General features: G+C 46.7%; 1 protein-coding gene across 1 annotated transcript in view; it reads right to left on the bottom strand.

Moving 5' to 3' along the window:
- FAM151A (family with sequence similarity 151 member A) overlaps positions 1-20,857 on the bottom strand; it is a 37,410-nt gene extending 16,553 nt beyond the window's left edge. The window contains exons 1-4 of the mRNA XM_029618859.1: positions 20,544-20,857; positions 13,510-13,656; positions 6,100-6,249; positions 5,197-5,350 (exon numbers count right to left, since the gene is read on the bottom strand). Coding sequence (XP_029474719.1) covers positions 5,197-5,350; positions 6,100-6,249; positions 13,510-13,656; positions 20,544-20,700 — 608 coding nt within the window. The 5' untranslated portion in view covers positions 20,701-20,857. The remainder of the gene's footprint in view (positions 1-5,196; positions 5,351-6,099; positions 6,250-13,509; positions 13,657-20,543) is intronic.
- Between the last annotated feature and the right edge of the window lie 791 nt (positions 20,858-21,648).

Raw genomic sequence — 21,648 nt, 5'->3', positions numbered from 1 at the left:
GCCTGGTCGGTGTGGACAAGCCGATTCATGACGCTATTCATTCTGTTCGCCAGGATTTTAGCTAGTAATTTGAGGTCAACATTAAGGAGGGAAATGGGTCTATAGGACCCGCAATGAGATAGATCTCTCCCTGGTTTCCCCAGGATTGTAATCCCCGCCACATTGGAACCAGGCCAGAGCTGTCCACCATCCCTCAGTGAATTAAACAACGCTCGCAGAGGCTCCAGCAATGAGGTGGAGAATGTTTTGTAGAACTGGGGAGTGAAGCCATCGAGACCAGGTGCTTTGTTAGCCTTGAGGTCTCCTATAGCCTGTTTAATTTCAATGAGAGTTATTTCTTTATCCAAAGCTGCTCTCTCTGCCTCCGCTAACGATGGGAGCGGGAGAGGAGCCAGGTACTCCCGAATCTGGTCCGGGGTGGCACTAGAAGAGGCCGCATACAAAGTCCCATAAATTCCTGGAACCTGTTACGTATCTCCGGAGGGGACACTAAAATCTCCCCGGCTAGGTTTCTAATGGCTAGAATTTGATTTTGTGTTTGCTTATGCTTGAGAAACCGGGCCAAGAGCTTCCCCGAACGATTGCCCCACTCATACTTTTCTACCTTCATCAAAAACAAGCGGGCTGCCAAATCGGCTTCCGTTAAGGCCCGCAAAGTGTCCCTCAGTTGCTGTAGTTGCCTATAAATACGTGGAGAGAGTGTTCTCTTATGCTCATGTGCTAAATGTGCTATCTCCCCCAGTATTCTTTGTTTCTCCTGGAGTTGGGATTTCTTAACGTATGTACCTCTAGAGATGAATCTACCCCTCAACACCGCCTTTAAGCAGTCCCATAGGAGGGCAGGCGCCCCCTCATTGGTCCCGAAGTACTCCGTAATAGCCTCTTGTATTTGGGTACGAAAAGTCTCATCACTCAACAAGGAATCATTCAGTTTCCAGGATTTAAACCCTGTATCATCGGGGGCCAGCTTAATTTCAGCCGTGATGGGTGCATGATCCGACCACGTGATTGGGTGGATCTCCAAAGCACCCACTCTATTCATGATTGACTTGTCCAGTAAAAAATAATCTATACGGGAATATGTTTGGTGAGGAGGTGAGAAAAATGTGTAATTTCTAGTCAGGGGATTCACCTGCCTCCAACCATCTACGAGATTCCATTTAGACATGAGAGATTTCAACCCTTTCCTATGGATTTTTGTACCCTCATGGCCGCCCCCTGAGTTGTCCAATCCGGGATCCAATGTCAAGTTGTAATCACCCACAATAATGATCACACCCTCCCCCTCCCTATCCAACAACTCATCCACCCGCTGATAGAAGCTCTTCTGCTCAGTATTGGGAGTATATATGTTCAGCAGGGTGAAGATGGTGCCCTGATACTCAAAGCAAACGAGGAGATATCTGCCCTGGTCATCTCCGCTATGCCTACGCACTATAAAATCATATCCTTGTCGAAATAATGTGCAAACGCCAGTATATTTGCCTGCCTTATTGGCAGCTGAGAAATATTTATGGGAAAACTGTGGCCAGTTGAGGAGATGTTCGTAACGCTTTTTTAAGTGCGTTTCCTGTAAGCAAATCACCAGTGCCCCCTGAGCTAGAATGTCCTGTCTAAGTAAGTGCCGTTTGCGAGGGGTTTGCATTCCCTTAACATTAAGGGAGAAAAGCCTTAACGCCATCTTAACATAGTACGGAGTACTTCATCTGCCGGACCCCTCTCGGAGCTATTTGGTCTAAATGCAGCCATCAGAGAGTGCCACCGCCGCTCTGGCCCTATCAATAATATGTACCTGGAAATATGTGAGAGGCACAAAAAAGTCCGATGAACACAGAAAAACATACCCAGCCTGACCATCTCGTATTGTTTCACACTACCCCTACCCCCCCCCCTTCCCCTCCCCATTCTTAGTCCCTCCTGCATGAGCCAACTCAATGAGGCCCAACAGGAGAGGTGTGAGATTAGTGAAGTCATAATGGCAGTAAACCTCTACTCCAGCGATGCCCTCAACTCGGACAATAACCAGCAACCCCTCCTCCAAATACCCTCCCTCCAAAAGCCATTAAGAGCAAGGATAATCTAACAGGCCTTCCAACTGTAACAGGAATAAACACAAAACCCGACTGAACATAGCTAGAAACAAATTGGTCATAACTACCAGGCCTCAGTCCTCCGCCCTGCTTAGTAACCTCTGACATTATGAAATGTTCGGCAATATCAGGATGCCATCGTTCAGTCTCCCTCTGGTCGCGTGAATCCGCTATTGTTCCGTCTCAGCCTCCGTCCTCCATTCTCCACCCGCTGCCATCGAGGGCGCTCCGGTTCCTCCCGCTGTTGTAATGGCGCAGATAATTTGACAGGGAACCCGGCTGAAGACAAGATGGCCGCCGCATCTACCACGGAGTGGGCTTTCGTTGTTATTCCTTTGATGGTAACAGCAAGACCCACGGGAAACAGCCACCGGTATCGCATGTTTTCCTGCCGCATCACTGTTGTCACCGGCTGATATTCCTGGCGCCGCTTCAAGGTGAGGGGGGATAAATCAGCAAAAACTGAAATTTGATGAGATTCCCACTCCCATGATTTTTGCTTGCGCGCCGCTGCAAGCACTCTCTCCTTGAGCGGGAACCGAAGGAAGCAGGCGATGATATCCCTCGGCTGATTGCCTGCTCTGGGTCCCAGTGTGCGGTGCGCTCGCTCAATGTCCACTACTGCAGAGTGATCCGTTTGTTCTCCAGTCTGATCCTGGGTCAGAAAAAATCTGCACAGAGAACTAACTACTGACGCGCAATCGCCGTACTGCTCTGTCTCTGGGATACCTCGAAATCGAAGGTTACACCTTCGGTTCCGATTTTCGAGGTCTTCAAGCTTAGCTGAGAGTTCCACTGTTGTTTGTTGCAAAGACACTCCCTGGTGTTGAAGCTTGTCAATTTTAATTGCTTGCCCCTCTAGCCGCACATCGCAATCATCAACTCTCCGGCCGATGTCCGCCATTTCCTCCCGTATCTCCGCCATTTTTTCTAACATTTCTCGTTTATTATTTTTCATGTCCTGGCGCAGATCTTGGAACCATTGCCGGAATTCGGTTCTCGTGGGCATTAGGGAGTCTGAATGTTGCTGTTCGTCTGATGTGTCGCCACCGGGGTCACTGGCAAGATCCATCGACGCTTCAGTGTCCCCCACAATGGAGGCCCCCGGACCTCCTTCTCCCTTAGTATAGGAGAATTGCCGTAAATCGGCACCTTTTTTTTGGAAGTCATATTAGTTAGGGAGATCAGCGGTGTTTTAAAGCAGAGTGAGCTCGGCTGGGTGGAGGATGGGTGCCGATTAAGCTGTAAGTTTGCTCTGGGCTCGCCGGAGCTCCGTGGTCAAGCCGCCATTCAAGCTCGTGACGTCACTGTCTCCCCCACATTCCATCTTTCTGTGTCTGAGTGACTGTGTATAATGTCTGTCCATTGGCTTAGACCAGGGTTTCTCAGCCTGGTCCTGGAGGCATTTCTGGATAAGCACAATGAATGTACACTAGGTCCCCAATCTATACAAATCTCTTCCTACAGATAGCGTGAAAACCAGGCTGATTACGTGTGCCTCCAAAACAGGATCAGAAACCCATGACTTCGGTCCATGTGGTCTTTCCCCATGATTTTGATCATTAAATTCAACAATCACAATCATCCCTCCTTCCCCCTCTCTACCCCTAGAGAAGAACAATGCTGTAAAAATACAGGACATTAGTATTCCTGAGATCCTGCTGGTTTTGTGGGGACTGGTTTGAAAATCAGCACCGACCACATTGTAAGATGTGCCGCTAGTTCCTTGTCCAGGGGCACTCACCAGCTCTGTTGCACTTGGTGAGGCACTCCCTTTCACAAAATTATTTAACCTTCCACTACCTTTCCCCATATAGCAAAAAAGTTTATTGTATATAGAACATGCAATAATTTAACACTGAAAACTGCATTCCAATCATAGGATTCCTGGCAGATTCCAAAACCTTTTATTAGATCAGCAAATATTATACATGAGCTTTTAATACATAGTAACATAGTAATGAGGGCAGAAAAAGAACAAAATGGTCCATCTAGTCTGCCCAGCAAGCTCCCCAAGCTAGTATCTGCCGCTCCGTGCAGGTTACCCCCATGTTTCTCTTAAGGGTAGTAACTGCCGCTCCGTGCAGGTTACCCCCATGTTTCTCTTAAGGGTAGTAACTGCCGCTCCGTGCAGGTTACCCCCATGTTTCTCTTGAGGGTAGTAACTGCCGCTCCATGCAAGTTACCCCCATGTTTCTCTGAAGGGTAGTAACTGCCGCTCTGTGCAGGTAACCCCCATGTTTCTGTTAAGGATAGTAACTGCCGCTCCGTGCAGGTTACCCCCATGTTTTTCTGAAGGGTAGTAACTGCCGCTCTGTGCAGGTTACCCCATGTGTTCTGTTAAGGGTAGTAACTGCTGCTCCGTACACGTTACCCCCATGTTTCTCTGAAGGGTAGTAACTGCCGCTCCGTGCAGGTTACCCCCATGTTTCTGTTAAGGATAGTAACTGCCGCTCCGTGCAGGTTACCCCCATGTTTCTCTTAAGGGTAGTAACTTCCGCACCGTGCAAGTTACCCCCATGTTTCTCTGAAGGGTAGTAACTGCCGCTCCGTGCAGGTTACCCCCATGTTTCTGTTAAGGGTAGTAACTGCCGCTCCGTGCAGGTTACCCCCATGTTTCTGTTAAGGGTAGTAACTGCCGCTCCGTGCAGGTTACCCCTACGGAAGTCTCTTCTTCAGATGTCACATCAGAGACATTCATCTATACTCTGCCTTTCTATCACACCCCCTCCCTCACCTCCCCTTCTGGCTCTCAAATATCCACCCCCTTCACCCCTCTCTTTCTCTCTCAAATCCTTCCTCTTGCCAATCACTAGCTCTGGTTCTCCCTTACCACTCCACCTCCTCTAATTCACCACCTCTGGTTCTGTCACCCTCCTGTCCCCTTCACCATCTCTGTTTCTCTTTCTCGCACACACCGAGTTTGGGGGACCTCTGCTTTAGACTTTTCCCTCCTTAATTTGGGGCAGAAAATGCAGTTAAGGAAGTATTTCTGGATATTCTCTTTGCACACTACTAATTAATCCTGTCAGCCAATCACTGAGAGCCAGGGCAAAATAACTGCAGCACTATGGGAGCAATTGAAAACAAAAGCAAAAGTACTAACTGGGTAGCATTGACTGCAATGTTAATATTGATGTTGGGACCATTCAAGATATCTGCATTAATCCACACCGGCCTGCTGATCTGCGAAGATTTCTTCACTAAGATATCCAGTGAAGGGCCAACTGCCTTAATGGTTTTGAAATCCAACTTGACGCCTGGTGATAGGGAGAAAGGACATTCTGTGAAATCCTGGATATGAACACAATGGTTTCAAAACATCCAACAAAATAAAGCTATACTATTTGCATTTTTAAATAAATCAAGGAAACTTTTTATTTGTCATTAATATAAAACAAAAGAAATTCAAAAAACACTTTTTTTTTTTTTTTTTACAAAGAGCATACATTCTTGGCCACCAAAACACAACATATAATGAATGCACACATACATTCAAATGTTTCTTTCATTGTATTAATTATAGCAAACAGTGCGTGCTATTTACCGACACATAAATGATAAAGAAAACAAAAAGAGATCCACAATGAAATTAAATTTGGTTGAAAACCTTCCACAACGAAATGAAAAGAAAGACCAGTTTGGGCCTGCAGTCTCTGCACCCCTCTATTTTGTAGCATTGTGATGTCACTTCCTCCTTCCCAGTGAGGTTTACTTCCTGGTCATTATATGATGCCCCGACATGGGCTCAGTTAAAAAGCAAGTATTGGATCCAAGAAGGATCCAGGAACAGAACAGGAATTCAAGGCAAGAGCGAAAGAAACTTTTGTTACATAAAAGAAAAGATATATATATTTTTTTTTATCGAGGTACATGATACCACTGAAAAAATGACCCCATCCCAAATCAACTTTGAGCAATAAAATGACAAGCACTAGGATTTCCCCCCCTCCCCCCCGTGAAATAGTCCTAAAATCAACAGCTGCTTTTCTGGATGAATACGGATTACCTTTGGTAGACATGAGGACAGCATCCAGCCATTCCTGGAACTTGTTGTCACTGTACACATCGGGGAAATGAGCCATGATAGGGGTTTGAGTCTCATTGGGGGTGTACAGCCCCTCGACAGTAACATCCGCCTCTAGGACCATGGCAGTACCTACATGTACAGGGAGAGATCACAGAACACAACATACAGTTTCCACAAGGGAGCCTCCTGCCCTCAAATATCAGGGCAGCTTAAAGTTAACTGAAAGGGGAGACACTGTGGACAGAGAGAGCTGAGCTGCTGGCAGCTTCCATTTTGTACTAACGTGCAACAGAACAATGTCGTCGGTGTACCAGCAGTCCGCAGTTCTGGTACTGAAGGGACGGTCCCCAGTCATGGTTTCATGATTTCCACAATGAATATGCATGAGATCTATCTGCATACAATGGAGGAAGAGCATGTAAATCACTCATGCATATTCACCTTGGAAATCCTGAAAAACGGACCGGGTTGCAACCCTTGATGACAGAATTTGGGGGACCCCCACTTCAGTGAACATTCCTTGCTCTGAGAAACAGAAAGCTGGCCGGTACCAGTAGACGCTGATGCTCCCTGTGGCCTTGGGGAGCTCTCCCTCCTTCAGCAGAGCGGCTCATAGCCTGCTTGCCTCTAAACCTCAGGGAATACTTTTGTGCGGCCGGACAGTCAGCATTCTTCAGTTCTGAGAGCAGGAGTCCCACTTTCAGCCTTGGCTCGAGCAGTTCATTTATTTATTTTTAGGTTTAGCTCAGGCCTTTTCATTGGTAGCGAAAGGTGAGTTACACTCAGGTACGGCAGATATCTTCCCTGTCCTCAGGGGGGCGACAGCACTGCAGCGCTATAGAAGTGATAAGTAGTAGTACAACCTAAGGGGCTCATTCACTAAGCTGCAGTACCATGGGAGTCACAAAGTGGCAGTAATTGGTCCTGGGCCCTGCTGTTTTGTGCCTCCTGCAGTATTCTGGCGAGCCACGAGACCCCAAGTAAGCCTCCCCCCCCCCCCCCCCCCCATCAAAGTGACAAAAAACCCTGGGTGTCTCCATAGACACCCCCCCCCCCCCCCAGCCTCACCCCTGCACCACCCCTAGAGTTCACCCTGTCCCAACCCCTCAACACCTTCCCTCCACATAAAAAATCTAGCCCGAGACCAGCCCCCTTTATAAACTGCAGTTTTACCCTGGTGCTGTAGTGGGGGCCCAGTGGCATAGTTTAGGCTAGTAGTGAGCCAACCAGCATGCATATCAGCTCAATGTAATACGTGGCGTGCCAGCAGCATAATAACACAAGCTATGTCACATAGCTCGCTTTACCCCTTCATTAGGGTGGCTTTGTGACTGAGCCCCCTATATTTGTAGCTGAGCCAATGGAATGCGGAATTGACTTTCTCAAGGTGGCACAGATGTTCCGTGAGACTTGAACCCTGGATTCTCTGGTTCTCAGCTGCTGCTTCATGCCGCTTAATCCCGTTGCTTCGACTAGGTGCACACCATGTGCCTGCTCTGTTAGGATTTTATGCTTAACTGAGTACATTCACGGAGCAGACAATGAGAAAGAAAACCTTAGCTGCTGCAGCAAATATATTTGCCTTACTATAATAACGGCTCACGCAATGTTGCTTTCTGCACGGTTCCCATTCGCGGACTCCCTTGTTCCTCTGTTTGTGGAGGGGCTATCTGCCACGATGGACTGGGAGGAGATACCCTCCTGCACTCGCGACTCAGCAGAACCGGGGACATGAGGCTGCAAGAGGCAGGGATTAGGTGGTTCCTCCTGCCAGGCACGCCCTAAGCTCCAGTGAGCCAGGAAAAATCCAAGAAAGCCAGCTAACAGATTGGCCAACAGCTGCCCAGCCAGCTGTGCATCCTGCAGAGAGCATGGACAGCTGGCATTTCAGATGTTCTCGCTGTATGTCATTTCTTACTAAATTGTTCTGATCTATTTTATGCCATATAAACAGGGTGGCTGGGGGAGCGAGGGTTCTCGTTCTCACCTAAATATCAACTTCTTCAAACCCTGCTTAGGAAGTCTGCCTTTGTGACACCTACAGATATTTCAGAAACTGAAGACAATTGTATTTGCTTTGCTTTTCATTAAGGCTACATAACTCTCTCTCATTTTTCCTACTACCCTTATCCTTCAGAAGCATCAGATTCTGGTGAATCACTCTCAGTGCTCCTTTATTTATCAAATTTAAGGCTTGGATACGCAATAAGAGAAAATCTTTTATAAACCCCGCCAAATATTTGAGTTTCTGGACTGAGGGCATTTTTTTTTTGGTCCACCCATGTCATATAAAGAGACCGTAAAGGTATGGAAAAGCCACATTCCTCCCCAAAAGTGTCCCCGACTCGGTGTCCCCCTGCACAGAGCGGCTATGCAATGCCCGGTCATCACATCCCAGTGACCGCTCCCACCCTGGTGTCCAGGGCCTTCATGAAAGAGGCAAAAGTGAAGGTGACGCAGAGACTCTCATCCACTCAATGGGACAGAGACCCCTCTGATCGAGCACAGGTTCCTGATCTCTCCAGATTTCTCGCCCTCAGACTTATCTCAGTAGTTATAAGAAAAAGGTTCCTTATCTCCTTGAATTGCTGGTTGCTGTTCCCTAATTATCAGCATTTTTGTTTAAAATATTGGTCTTGTGTTTTCTTTTCAAACTTCCTTCCCGAAACAGAAACAGAAACATTTTATGAACTCCTCAGGCCTTCCTCAGGCTGATTATTACCAGAGAGACAGAGGTTCCAGGCTTATCCGGCCAGTGAGGACATTTCGGTACTGACTGGCTGGCTAAGCCCTCTCCCCTCATTTCTACCTGACCTAACCACACCTCTAGAAACAGCCACTTTTCTGAGCAGCTAAATGTAACAGCAACACATTTTTTTTAATCCTAAAAACATAAGAACATAAGAACATGCCATACTGGGTCAGACCAAGGGTCCATCAAGCCCAGCATCCTGTCTCCAACAGTGGCCAATCCAGGCCATAAGAACCTGGCAAGTACCCAAAAACCAAGTCTATTCCATGTTACCATTGCTAATGGCAGTGGCTATTCTCTAAGTGAACTTAATAGCAGGTAATGGACTTCTCCTCCAAGAACTTATCCAATCCTTTTTTAAACACAACTATACTAACTGCACTAACCACATCCTCTGGCAACAAATTCCAGAGTTTAATTGTGCGTTGAGTAAAAAAGAACTTTCTCCGATTAGTTTTAAATGTGCCCCATGCTAACTTCATGGAGTGCCCCCTAGTCTTTCTACTATCCGAAAGAGTAAATAACCGATTCACATCTACCCGTTCTAGACCTCTTATGATTTTAAACATCTCTCATATCCCCCCTCAGCCGTCTCTTCTCCAAGCTGAAAAGTCCTAACCTCTTTAGTCTTTCCTCATAGGGGAGCTGTTCCATTCCCCTTATCATTTTGGTTGCCCTTCTCTGTACCTTCTCCATCGCAATTATATCTTTTTTGAGATGCGGCGACCAGAGTTGTACACAGTATTCAAGGATCTTGCTGCCTGACTCCCGTCTTAGGCCTAGATTTATCAAAAAGCTATAAATCTAGCGAAAATAAAAAAGGGGGTGCAGGCACGTTAGGGACCTAAAAGATGCATTCAGACCGGGGCGGGGGGGGGGAGGGAGGGAAGAGAGAGAGAGAGTGAGAGATAGAGAAAGAGACTCTGTAGAGAGCAACATGTTACCGTACTTTGCTATTTATACCACTGTAAGAGGGGGCAATTTTAACTCGGGGGGGGGGGGGTAGGTTTGGGGGGGGCAGTTTTACATACACAGTCAGAGGTACGAACAGCAAAGTTGACATCACTGAAGATATTCTGTCATTTAGAGCGCTGTTTAACACAAAATGATAAATGCCCCCGTTAGTCGGCTGGATCGTGTTAAGCATCGCCATCTTAGTGACCGGGGCGATATCCTTTTGGCATCTTGGCCCGCTCGTCCGTTACTGCACGGACCCTGAACTGCCCTGCAAGTCACGATATTGGCCTTAGAGTTTAGGATTACCGTTTAATTTCAGACTGGGAACCTAATTTGATTCCGGACTCGCGCGCGGTTCTGGTCTGGGCTGGCACGGTCAAGTGGCGCGCGGATGCCGCCGCGACGCTTGCCCTTGTGACCTTGCTCTCTCATCCTTCCCCGCCCCGTGCTCAGGAAAGGCAGGTCGGGCTGCTCTCTCTCACCTGGAGGTTTCCTTCTGTGTGCTAAGCACAGGCAGAAGTAACGTAAGGCTCTCCCTCGTTATGCGTTTGCATCCAACTCTAGGGAAAACTAGAGAGAGGATTAATCAGGACTCTCCGAGACCCTCTTACTGAGCCCAGGGTTTCTAAGAACTGTCAGCCAGAGTCAGGTACAGAGGTCGCCAAGTCTCACGTTAGGCAGGAGCTTTTTCATATCCCAGCTAACACAAGCAGATTTGGTTTCAGCAGGTGGAAAGAATTAGATTAACCTCATTGTGAGGATATTCTTACCCTTGTGGTGAGAAAGTGCCTCTTGAAAAGCACTAGGAGATGAAATACAAGCACGCAGGCGTTACCGTGTCTGGCGATTAAGCCTATTTGATGTCCTAAGCTCTAATGTACATTAGAGCAGTGACAATGACTGAAAGGCACGGGATCTCAGGGTTCTTCACGGAACAACTAATGAGCTCGTTTGGCATGGGACGTGGCACCTAAACCTCCCCGTTTCTGCATTAAACTGGTAACTGACCTTCAGATACCTGAAAGGTACCAACGATGCACAAACGTCAAACCTTTTCTGCTGGAATGGAAACATCAGAACTAGGGGGACACGAAATGAAACTCCAGGAAGAGAAGACTCAGAAGCAGCATCAGGAAATATTTCTTCACGGAGAGGGTGGTGGATGCCTGGAATGCCCTCCCAGAAGAGGTGGTGAGGACGAAAACAGTAAATGACTTCAAAAGGGCATGGGATAAACAATGTGGACCCCTAGAGGCTAGGGGTTGGAAATGAAAAAAGGGGTGCATGAGGATTACATGCACAGAGCGGCAGAGACTGCCCTTAACAGAAACATGGGGGTAACCTGCACGGAGCGGCAGTTACTATCCTTAACAGAAACATGGGGGTAACCTGCGCGGAGCGGCAGAGACTGCCCTCTGTGCAGTAACTTACCTCTTCGCACAGGTAATTAGCAATAAAACACACCCCTTTTGCTATCGCATGCGGTACTTACCGCATTTTGATAAATCCACCCCTAAATTTGGAACCTTAGTTGCCTTGTCCACCTTTGCCCCGAAAAGCAGCTGCCCAAAAGTCACAGGTTCTGTTTATCCTCGCGCTCGGCTTCATGCCCCCTTCCCCACGCAGCTCATTGCTCAAGCACTTCCGTGTACTAAAGGATTTCGCTCAGTTTATGTCTACGGGGGAAAAGAATCCTCAGTACATATGGGGGTAGATTTTCAAAAGGAGGGGAGGGAAAGACAGAGCGGTGCTCCCTGGGGAGGAAGGTGGGATGATGCAGTCTGCTGGGTGAAGGAAAAGGAGCGAGGAGTCCGGCAGTCCCCTGTAAGAAATGGTTTGAGGCCACTGCTTTGGTGAGAGAATCTTACGAATAAATACCGAATACTTCTCTCTCTCCTCTTACATGCTTCCTCCATCACCTCTTCCCCTCCCCTTTCACAATTTTTCTCCACCACTTCTCCTCACCTTCTCCTCCTTCGAACACTCCTTTTCTCCTTTTGCTTAAGGACGTCTGTCCTGGATCCTGGCCCGGCGCCGGCGGCTGCAGCAGCTTCTCTCTCAGGCCCCCACGAGCCATTGGTACCTTTTCCCCTTCCCGCCCGAGTCTTGACCAGGCCGCTGCCTTTCAGGGATGCGCATTCATTTCCAATGTACGGCCAGACGGCAAAAATGGCGCCGTCCGCACCGGAGTGATGCCACCCTGGCACCGTTCCCCAGGTGGACAGCGGCATTTTTAAAGCTTCCTGTACCAGGTGGGAGCGTCGGAGCGTTGCTCCTGCCCTATTTACAGGATCCAGAAAGAGAGTCAGCAGGAGCCAGGGTTGGAGCGCCCCGGTCTGAGAGAAGGAGGGAAAGAGAGCGACCCAGGACTGCCCCTGCAACCAGGCAACTCAGGCCAGCTCTGGGTCCAGGTAGGTCTCAGTCCCGGGCCGGATTTTGGCCTGGGGAAGCCTGGCCAGGGTTGCTGAAGGCCTTCTTTCTGTGCTTTTTTTTATTTTGGTTGTTTAATGTTTTTTTTTTTCATCTGTTGCCGACTCCTCCTTCCTTTTCCTCCTCAAAGCCCTTATTTGCTGCTGCCACATCACCCCTTCCCCTTCCCAAAAGCCGCTCTCATCTTCGGCTACCCCCCTCTCCTCGTTCTCTCCCCGAAGGCTCTGATCTGCCACTGCCCCCTGCAGGTTCCCACTGGCTCTCACTCAGCCTCCAACTCCAGATCGAACCACGTCCCACCATTTCCAGATTCACCTTTCTCTCTCTCCTCTCTTACCCCTCTGCTTCTGGCTTCCTGCTGGGGACTGGGAAATCCCACCAGTCCTGCGGATCCAGCTGCTGGCTCGGCTTCCTTCTCTTCAAACGGTGGGACCTAGGAAATGCTGCTAGCTCCGTGGCGGTGCCACCCCAGAGAAGATGCCATCTTGTGCAAATGCACGGTTTGCACATCCCGTCGTGCCAGCCCTGCAGGTGGCTCAGTGGCAATGCTGCGCTTTGCCACGGGGGCTCGATTCCCAGCTCAGATGTTCCGCTTTCTTGGTCAGCCAGGGCTTGGGATGCTGCAGAGGAAGTCCCAGTTATTGAGCAACAGCGTCACCTCGTGGCTTGACTTAGGGCCCAGCTCTGCAGGACTCCAGCAGGAACTCAGGTATAAGGCTCCCAGCTGAGGACTGGGTTATGTGAGTTAGTTAGAAAAGGGGCATAAAATAAGGGGAAAACTGCCCAGGTAGTTCTGAAGGAAGGCTCATGGCAGTGGCCCCCAGCCGAGCATAGAAAGGATTTTATTTATTTATTTGATTGTTTTATTTAGTGCACTTCTATTCCGCAACCCTTCTGGTGACCTGGCTCCTTTCCTTAACCTGTTTTCTCTCGCTTTTTTCTCCCCTTTTAATAAAATGTATCAAACCTGCTTATCTTTTGGGAACTTTTAGAAGAGAAGAGGAGAAATACCATACTCCACCCTGTTGCAAAGTTAACAGCTGGCTCCATTTTTCTCAGGAAGGGCTGAGTCTGACCTGGTTGTGTCCCACTCCGTGCCAGGAGCGAATCTTCAAGCCCGTGCATGCACTGGGATAACACCAGGCCTGGATAGGCCTTTCCCATAAAAATGAAGACAACAGGCAAACTCTGACTACCCCCCCTACGAAAGTCCCCAAGAGCTGAAGGTGGAGACGGGAGCTCGTACTTACTCTGCAGGGCTTCTGCAAGCTCGCTCTTTTTGTTGGCACGATGGTACCAGGTGACCAGTAACCCATCACTTCGGTTGATTTGACCCTGATTCATCAAGTACTCCAGCATGTCCCCATCAGTCCTAAACGAAGGCTTTGGCTGGGAGCCTGAAACAGCAAAACAGACAAGAAGGAATGCTGGAAAAACTATGAATAGTGAGAGACGCAGGTCTTACTTACTCATAGGAACAAAAGAGTGCCAGGCCCGGTTCACACCAAGCCCAGGATCCTGTCTCCGACAGCGGTTCATCCGGATCTCTAGGAAGCCCCTGGCAGATCCCGCAGAGTAGATCCTTTTCTTGTTGCCCACTCCCAGGGATAAGCAGTGCCTTCCCCCCAAGTCTACCTGGCTAATAATTCTTTATGGACTACTCTTCCACGAACCTGTCCAAACCTTTCTAAACTCGGCTACGATAGATGCCTTGACCACATCCCCTGGCAACAAATTCCACGGCTTAATTGTATTTTGAGTGAAAAAAATATGAACTCCAAATTTGTTTTAAATCTGCTACCCATTCGTTTCATGCAGTGTCCCCTAGTCTTTGTAAATTTATTTATTTATTTATTTATTTATTGATTTTTATATACCGCCGCTCATCAATGATATCACGTCGGTGTACATGGAACAAAAATACGCGGTTGCGTGTACATGTAACAGTATAATAATATCTGAATTCAACAATACATTAAAACAGTAAAATATGGTATCAAAAAACATTAAAACAGTAAACTATGGTATCAAAAAACAACTTATTTAGTTAATATTAGATGATATAATCGAGTAAGAATGCCTTTGATTGCACAAGATAATCTAGCATCAGACCCTATTCATCTTTTCCACCCAACTCATCATTTCATTAACCTCTGTCATATCCCCTCTAAGTCATCCAAGCTGAAGAGCCCTAACCTGTTTAATCTTTCTTCCTCAAAGAGTTGTTCCATCAACTTTTATTATTGTTGCTGCCCTTCTCTGTACTTTTTCTAGTTTTACAATGACTTTATTTGAGGTGGGGCAAGCAGAACTGACCGCAATTCTCAAACCACGGTCTCACCATAGATGTGTGCAGAGGCATTCTGGTATTCAGTTTTACTCTCCATTCTTAATGTTCTGTTTGCTTTTTTGATCGCTGCTGCACGCTGAGCTGAGGATTTCAAAGTACTGTCCACAATGACGCTAATTTCCTTTTCCTAAGTGGCGACTCCTAATACAGAATCCCTCATTCTGTGCCTGTAATTAGCATCATTTTTCACACTATGCATCACCTTGCACTTGTCCAAAAGTGCCATTTAGATGTCCAGTTCCCCAATCTCACAAGGTCCTTTTGCTGTTCCTCACAGTCTGCTTGTGTTTTAACTACTCTGAATATTTTTGTGTTATTTGCAAATTTGATCACCTCACTCACTGCTCCCTTTTCCAGATCATAATGAATAAGTTAAACAGCACAAGTCCCAGTACTGATCCCTGAGGCACTCCACTGTTTACCTCTTCCCATTTAGAAAACTGACCATTTACTGCTACTCTTTGTCCAGTTTCCAATCTACAGTAAGACCCCGTTTCTTATTCCATGACTTTTTAGTATCCTAAGGAGTATCTCATGAGGGACTTTATCATACGCCTTCTGAAAATCCAAAAACACTCTGTTGATGGGCTCATCTTTGTCCACATGCTTAGTCACACCTTCAAATAATTCTAATAAATTAATAGGGCAAAAACTTCCTTTGCTAAATCCATCCATATCTTTAATACTTTGGTCCTGAACAATAGCATCTACCACTCTACCCAGTGCTGAAGCTACTTGGGTAATGGTAATGATAACTTTTATTTGATAGACCGCTTTTCTATAAATCAAAACAGTTTACAAGGAGGAGGCAAAATATCATTAAAAAAAACCCCAAAACAAACAAAAAATACATGATATTAAGCATAAATACCATCTAAAGGCCCCAAAATGACTACATAATTGAGATATCCTAGAATAATACAATTAGATGCCAACAATTTATAAAACACTTCTTACTCATCAAATACCTGTGTAAAAAAACATGCCTTTACAAATTTCCTGGAGCCCTTTTTGAAAATTGGCATTACATTGGCTACCCTCCAGTCCTCAGGTACAGAAGCAAATTGAAATGATAAATTACAAGTTACCCGTAGCATGTCTGCAGTTTCATAACTGAATTCCTTTAGAACCCTGGGGTGAATACCATCAGGTCCTGGTGATTTGTTACTATTCAGTCTGACAATTTTCTCCAGCACCTCTTCAAGATCCACATTGATGTCTCCAACATCCTCCACATTAAAGACTGAAGCAAAAAATCCATTTAGTTTTTCTGCAATGGTCTTATTCTCTCTCACACCTTTTATTCCAGTTATCTAGAGAGCCAAGCGATTCCCTGGCAAGTTTCCTGCCACAAAGAACTGATATTTTGCCCCTTCCTGATATTGAGTTGTTATGATGAACTGACATATAGAAACAATACGTGCAAATAAAATATAAGAAATAGAACTATATTTAATGGGAGTGAAGACACTGATAATATAGTACTATTACATGTATTGAAAAACAATGAGAAAATAACATGGGACTTTTAAAGGTTATCCAGAATCTTGGGAGCCCCCCTCAGGCTATAATACCTTCTTTATGGCAAACAGTACTTCTGTAGATAGGAAGTCGGGCTTGAATCTTTCCCTGTCTTTGTCATTGTATTTTTCTTATAGCTGTGACACTGTACAAAACAAGTTTAGGTAAATCTGTGCCTCTACACAGAAATAGAGAGACTATGAGGGCAGATTATTGACCCCAAAGCCCAGCTTCTCTATTATCCCTTTTTACAGCAATATCATAGTGGGGCTTCCCCAACCCGTCCTGTGACCCAACCATGTGACTTTGGGGGAATAGGAGGTTGTTCTAGCGCAATGCATTCAGCAAGGTAGCCTGTGTAATGGGTTTTTAATCTTGTTGTCTTTTATGTTTGTTTAAGTGATCATGATAAGCATTTGTATTTCTTGAACACCAGCTGTTATTGTTTTTGGATGTATTATTGAGTGTTTTAGATTGTACCTTGCTTTGAGACATTCAAAAAAAGCCGGTCATGAAGTTGAAATTGAAAAATATAGCGTGAGAGAAAGTTAGCATGGTTCTCCATTGTATGCAAAATATATCTCATGCACATTTGTTATGGACATTCTAAAAACCAGCACTGGATGTGGGATCAGCAGGACTGGTTTGGAAAGCTCGCGGCAGAGGTTAGAGATGTGTGCAGAAAAAAAAAATGTTAATTTTAGTTCACTCATTCATTTCATATACCCCCAAAATTTGTTTTGGTTCAAACGAAAAAAATATATATTTATTCATGTCATTCATTTTCCATTAAAGTCAATGGAAGAAGCAATGCATCTGATTTTGGGCTCCAAAATTGGAGTTTTCTGATTAATTCTAAAGAAACTTGAGGGTAGACATCATCTGAAGAGGGAAGAGCATTCCAAGATAACAAGACTGTGTCAAAGTGGCATCAAAAGTGTCATGAACAGCCTAAGGCATCATGACAGGGCAAGTAGCCCAAACAGAGGTAGCCACACCTAAAATACCTTGAGAGGAGTGAATCAACAGCAAGAGTGGCAAGAGCACCCCAAGGCTCCATGATCGAAGGGCACCAACAGCAGTGGAATGAAGACTTCAGTGCACTAAAAGATGTGCAAAGCAGCACCAAGAGAGACACGAGCACCCCAAGCACCATGAGAGGGGGAAAGAAAACAAAAGTGGCAGGTAAAAACATAAGGCACCAACAGAGGGTCAAAGCAGCACAGTGACACGAAAACCCCAAAGCAGCATAAGAGGCATTAAGGAGCTATCCACAGTGGCAAAAACAGCCCAAGGCTCCAAATGAAGGGCAAAAGGCACCAATAAAAGTGGTATGAGGGCCCCAATGAACCTAAAGACGAGCAAAGGGCACTGAGAATAGTGGCATGAACACCACAAGGCCCTAACAATAGTGGCATGGGCAGCTATAGAGTAACAAAGCACAGCAACAATGGCACTCCAATACTTAGAGTATGGGATATGGCAAACAGCACCGTGGCATCTGAACACCCAAGGCATAGTGTGTAGGTTATGGCAAACAGCACAATGACATCAAAACCTCTAAGGTATAGTGTGCAGGGTATAGCAGAGTGGCATCAAAACCCTCAAGGCGTAGAGTGCAAGCTATGACAAACAGTAAAGTGGCATCAAAACTCCAAGGCATTGTGAGAAGGGCAAAGAGCAGCAGCAGCAACAATGGCATGAATAACCCAAGGTACTGTAAAGGGGCAAAATAGTATCAGCATTGTCAGGAGCTCTCCACTGGTCAGTGCCCACTGTGTATGGGAAGGCATTTGTCTTTTTACAACTACTGTAATGTTAGTGTGTGTACCTCTCGTCACACACACACACACTGCCTATACCTGTTAGTAGTGGTACTCTTTTTTTCTCCACAGATGAAGACACAGTTTATGTGAGAACAGAACACTTTCCCATTCCAAAGTGATACTCACAGAAGCAAAAAATGAAGTTTGTCTCAGTTTTCTAGTCAGTACACAGCACACACACACACACACACACACATTGCAGTTCCTCAGTTTAAAGGTCTCTGCATCAGCATCCACTAGAGAGAGCTCACACTGAATTTTCCATCTGCTCTGCTTTGGCAGCGTTACAGTTACAGTGAGTGTGTGTGTGTGTTGTATCCTTGCAAAATATAAAAGATTTTTGTCATGACAACACTCCACCTGATTCAGTTTGGTTTCTTTATGTTTTTAAACGAATGCCCACATCTCTCGCACATCCCTTAATCTCCACCTTTACTCCTGCTGGCTCTTCGTTAAGGACTTTCTGTGCTGGACTGAGGAACCCTTGCAATTCAGTATTGTATGAGCCTGCGCCATGTTAATTGGGTGGGAGTCTGCTCCATACAATGAATACAGCAACGTGGCACAGGCCGCATGCATCAAGGTGTTTTATGTGGCTCTGAATTTTTGCAGGGTAAAAGCTTGTTTAACTCTGTAACAGGAAGAGCCTCGTACATGACATTTCATATAGGAAAAGTATTTTTTTCTTCTAACACCTGCTTTGCAGCAAACAGCTGGCATGTCATCCCGCTTGTACATTTATTTATTTATGGCTTTTTTATACCGACTTTCTTGATACAAATCAAATCAACTCGGTTTACAGAGAACAGAGATCTTAACAATAACGTTAACAATTAACAAGAGGTAATAATTAGAAGAAGAGAAAAGTTACAATAAAACAAGGGAGTACAACTGGGAATCGGAAATGAAAAGGGGGTGTAAAATACCTAAAGATATGTGGGTAAATAAGATATGTGGGTAATAAGTACTAATACCTAAAGATACATTCAATTCATTTCTAAAAGTGGGAGTGGGCACTGCACTACTTCAGCAATTATTCACTAGCCACAGCTGGCCCGCATGCGAATTTCAAACCCTGACTCCAGGGCCAGGAGGGTAACCTCTCGGGGCTGGCCCTGCCTGGGAAGAGCACATACTGCAGGCCTAAGCTGCTATGGGTTTCAACAGGAATGGAAACGATGGTGCAATCTGAAAAAACATTAATCACCAGCATCAGAATATCACACGGGCTGTCTGGAAACACAGATATTCTATCCTACTCCTTTCTGATAACCACCTAGAGCCTGCTGCTAACCATGTTTTGCTCTGCTGTCCTTGGGTCGTCTTCCAGCCGGGAGATAAAATTCTAGACTTTTACCTCCTGTAATCTATACGACAAGAGGTAAAGCCTCGGAGCGCGCAGCCAAAGCTTCAGACTGTTCCTGCAGTAGGGCTGCGACTCCTATTAACCTTTGACAAAAAATAATTAAACTTATTAAAGGGAAAGGCCTCCTGCATGGAAAGAACTGTCCCAGTCAGCAGCAACACTTAAGTCCCTCTCAGGAGGAAGCCCCTCCCCCTCCTTTCTGGCCTTGTCTTAGAAAATGAGGTACAAAAATGGATCTAACGAAATGCAACGAACTCACGGAAAGTTCTGTTAGTAATAATAATAACCAATTGCAAACGGAGAGCTGATGCCAGACGATTTACTAATTAGCTGCTTGACAAGGCAAACTGCCCCTAAATCTTCATCTTCTGGGGATTTCCCCCCAAACCGAGGTGTACTCGCAGCCTTCCTCTACTCTGCAGTTCCCTGATGTGCAAAATATTATGCCCGAGGGTAACTTGCCACCAGAGTCATACATCCCCCTCCAGCCGGCCTGCATTTTATTTTTCAAAAAGAGAAATAAATAATACAGTGAGCTTCAATATCTTCAGAAATCCAACCGGTTAGGTGGCCGGGAACATGTTCAGAAGAGAGACCACAGCGCCCAGGCCCCATGCAGAGGGAAAGCAGGGCGAAAGCGGCCACAATCCGTTCCCTCTGCTCCTGGTTAAAACCGTGGCAGTCCCACTGCACTTTGAAGTACCTGAGACAGTACACCAGGGTTTTGTGCTGACCACCGGGTGCTAATTTGATCTTAGCTCCTCCACAAGCTCTACTGGGAGGCTGCCAGGGCATTCACCCTCCAAGGGCACAGTAATCAGCAAAGATTTGAAATGCTTTATTTAACGATCACATTTTGTCCTCACAAGAAAAAAAACCCCAAAACAAACAACAACCCATAAAGGATAAGCTGAAAGCATTTTGGAGAAGCGTTAGAAGTGCATTTGGTTTTCGCGTTTCAGTCCATATTTTCCTGAGCCGGACCCAGTCCTCCCCGGTGCATCACTGGACCTGCCTTTATTTCGGAGATTAGATTCAGCATTGACAGACTTGTGAACTTTCTGCAAGCTGCTGACAAGGGGCGCAGGCCGTCTCATTACAGCTGAATTCTAAGATTGCTGAAACCCCCCCGGGATTGTCCCAGCAGGCTTCCCTGCTGGGGAATAACGTGGCTGGGGGACCGGGGGATTGGAGTCGGGGAGCCGGGGTGGGATACCGTACCTTGGCTGGGGCTCCTGCCCGCGGTGACGCACACCACGATGATGCAGGCGCACACGGTCAGGAACACGGCCACGCCGCCGGCAGTCCGCAGGCCGTCCAAGGAGCACCTCTTCGGAGAAGGCAGCGGGCTCGCCTTGAAGCTTTCGCAGGCTGCCATGGAGGCTCCGCTTCCCCTGGAAAGAAGAGAAGAGTGGGGGGATCTGCTGCTGGGCGACTGAGAGGGGGCTCCCAGCTGGAAGACTGGAGCCCAGCACTGAAGCGGTCCCTAGGGATGGCAGCAAGAGGCTGAATTCGCAGAGCACTGGCTCCTATTGTACTGCACTCTGGGCACGGCTCTGCCCTCCCTCCCCCGAAGGCTCCACCCTGTGTCCCACCCAGCCACGGCCTCCTCCTTCTAGGGTTACCCAGGACCTGGCTTCTCCTGCCCACACCCATCTGGAGCCTCTGCTGCTCGCTGCCCCCCCCCCCCCCTGGCTCAAAGTTCGGAGACCTCTTCACTATCAAAGCAGCATCTGCATTTTATCGCTTTATGCCTAGATTGCCCTTGGAGAGCTGCCCTGTCCAGCCATGGCTTTTCCTGACTGCTTCCAATATTATCACCAGTAAATTTAAACGAGGGCATTCCATTGCCCAGTACCCTGCCTTTGGCTCTACGGCACCCAGTTTCTCTGCTGAAGGACAGGGGAGAAACTGGCTGAAAAGAATACCTCCCGGGAACAAAAGAGAATCCATCCCTGTTATTTCAGTAAGATCCTAAAGCGTAGTACAGCTAACAGAAGCCGAGGCTCATGTGCATCTCTGTGCATCACAGAATGTAACGCTGAGCTCTAGTCTGTCATTTAAATAGGTGCGTGTGAATGTAAGGCGATAGCAGCTATTTGCTTTAAAACAGCAGAGATATTTGTGTTCACATTTTTTACTGAATTCGCAAGAATATTTTATGGACAGTTTGAACCTGAGAACATTAAGAATTGCCACGCGGGGACAGACCAATGGTCCATCGAGCTTGCATCCTGTCTCCCGTACTTGGAGGAACCAGGCTGATCCTACTGGGAAACTCTGTTCCATACTGCTCAGTCCCAGAAGCCGGAAGGGCAGGCATCCA

The sequence above is a fragment of the Rhinatrema bivittatum genome, chromosome 10, assembly GCF_901001135.1.
Source record: "Rhinatrema bivittatum chromosome 10, aRhiBiv1.1, whole genome shotgun sequence".
In the NCBI taxonomy this organism is placed as follows: domain Eukaryota; kingdom Metazoa; phylum Chordata; class Amphibia; order Gymnophiona; family Rhinatrematidae; genus Rhinatrema; species Rhinatrema bivittatum.
Note: the sequence above shows the minus strand (reverse complement) of the source record. Positions and strands in the feature narration are given on the sequence as shown.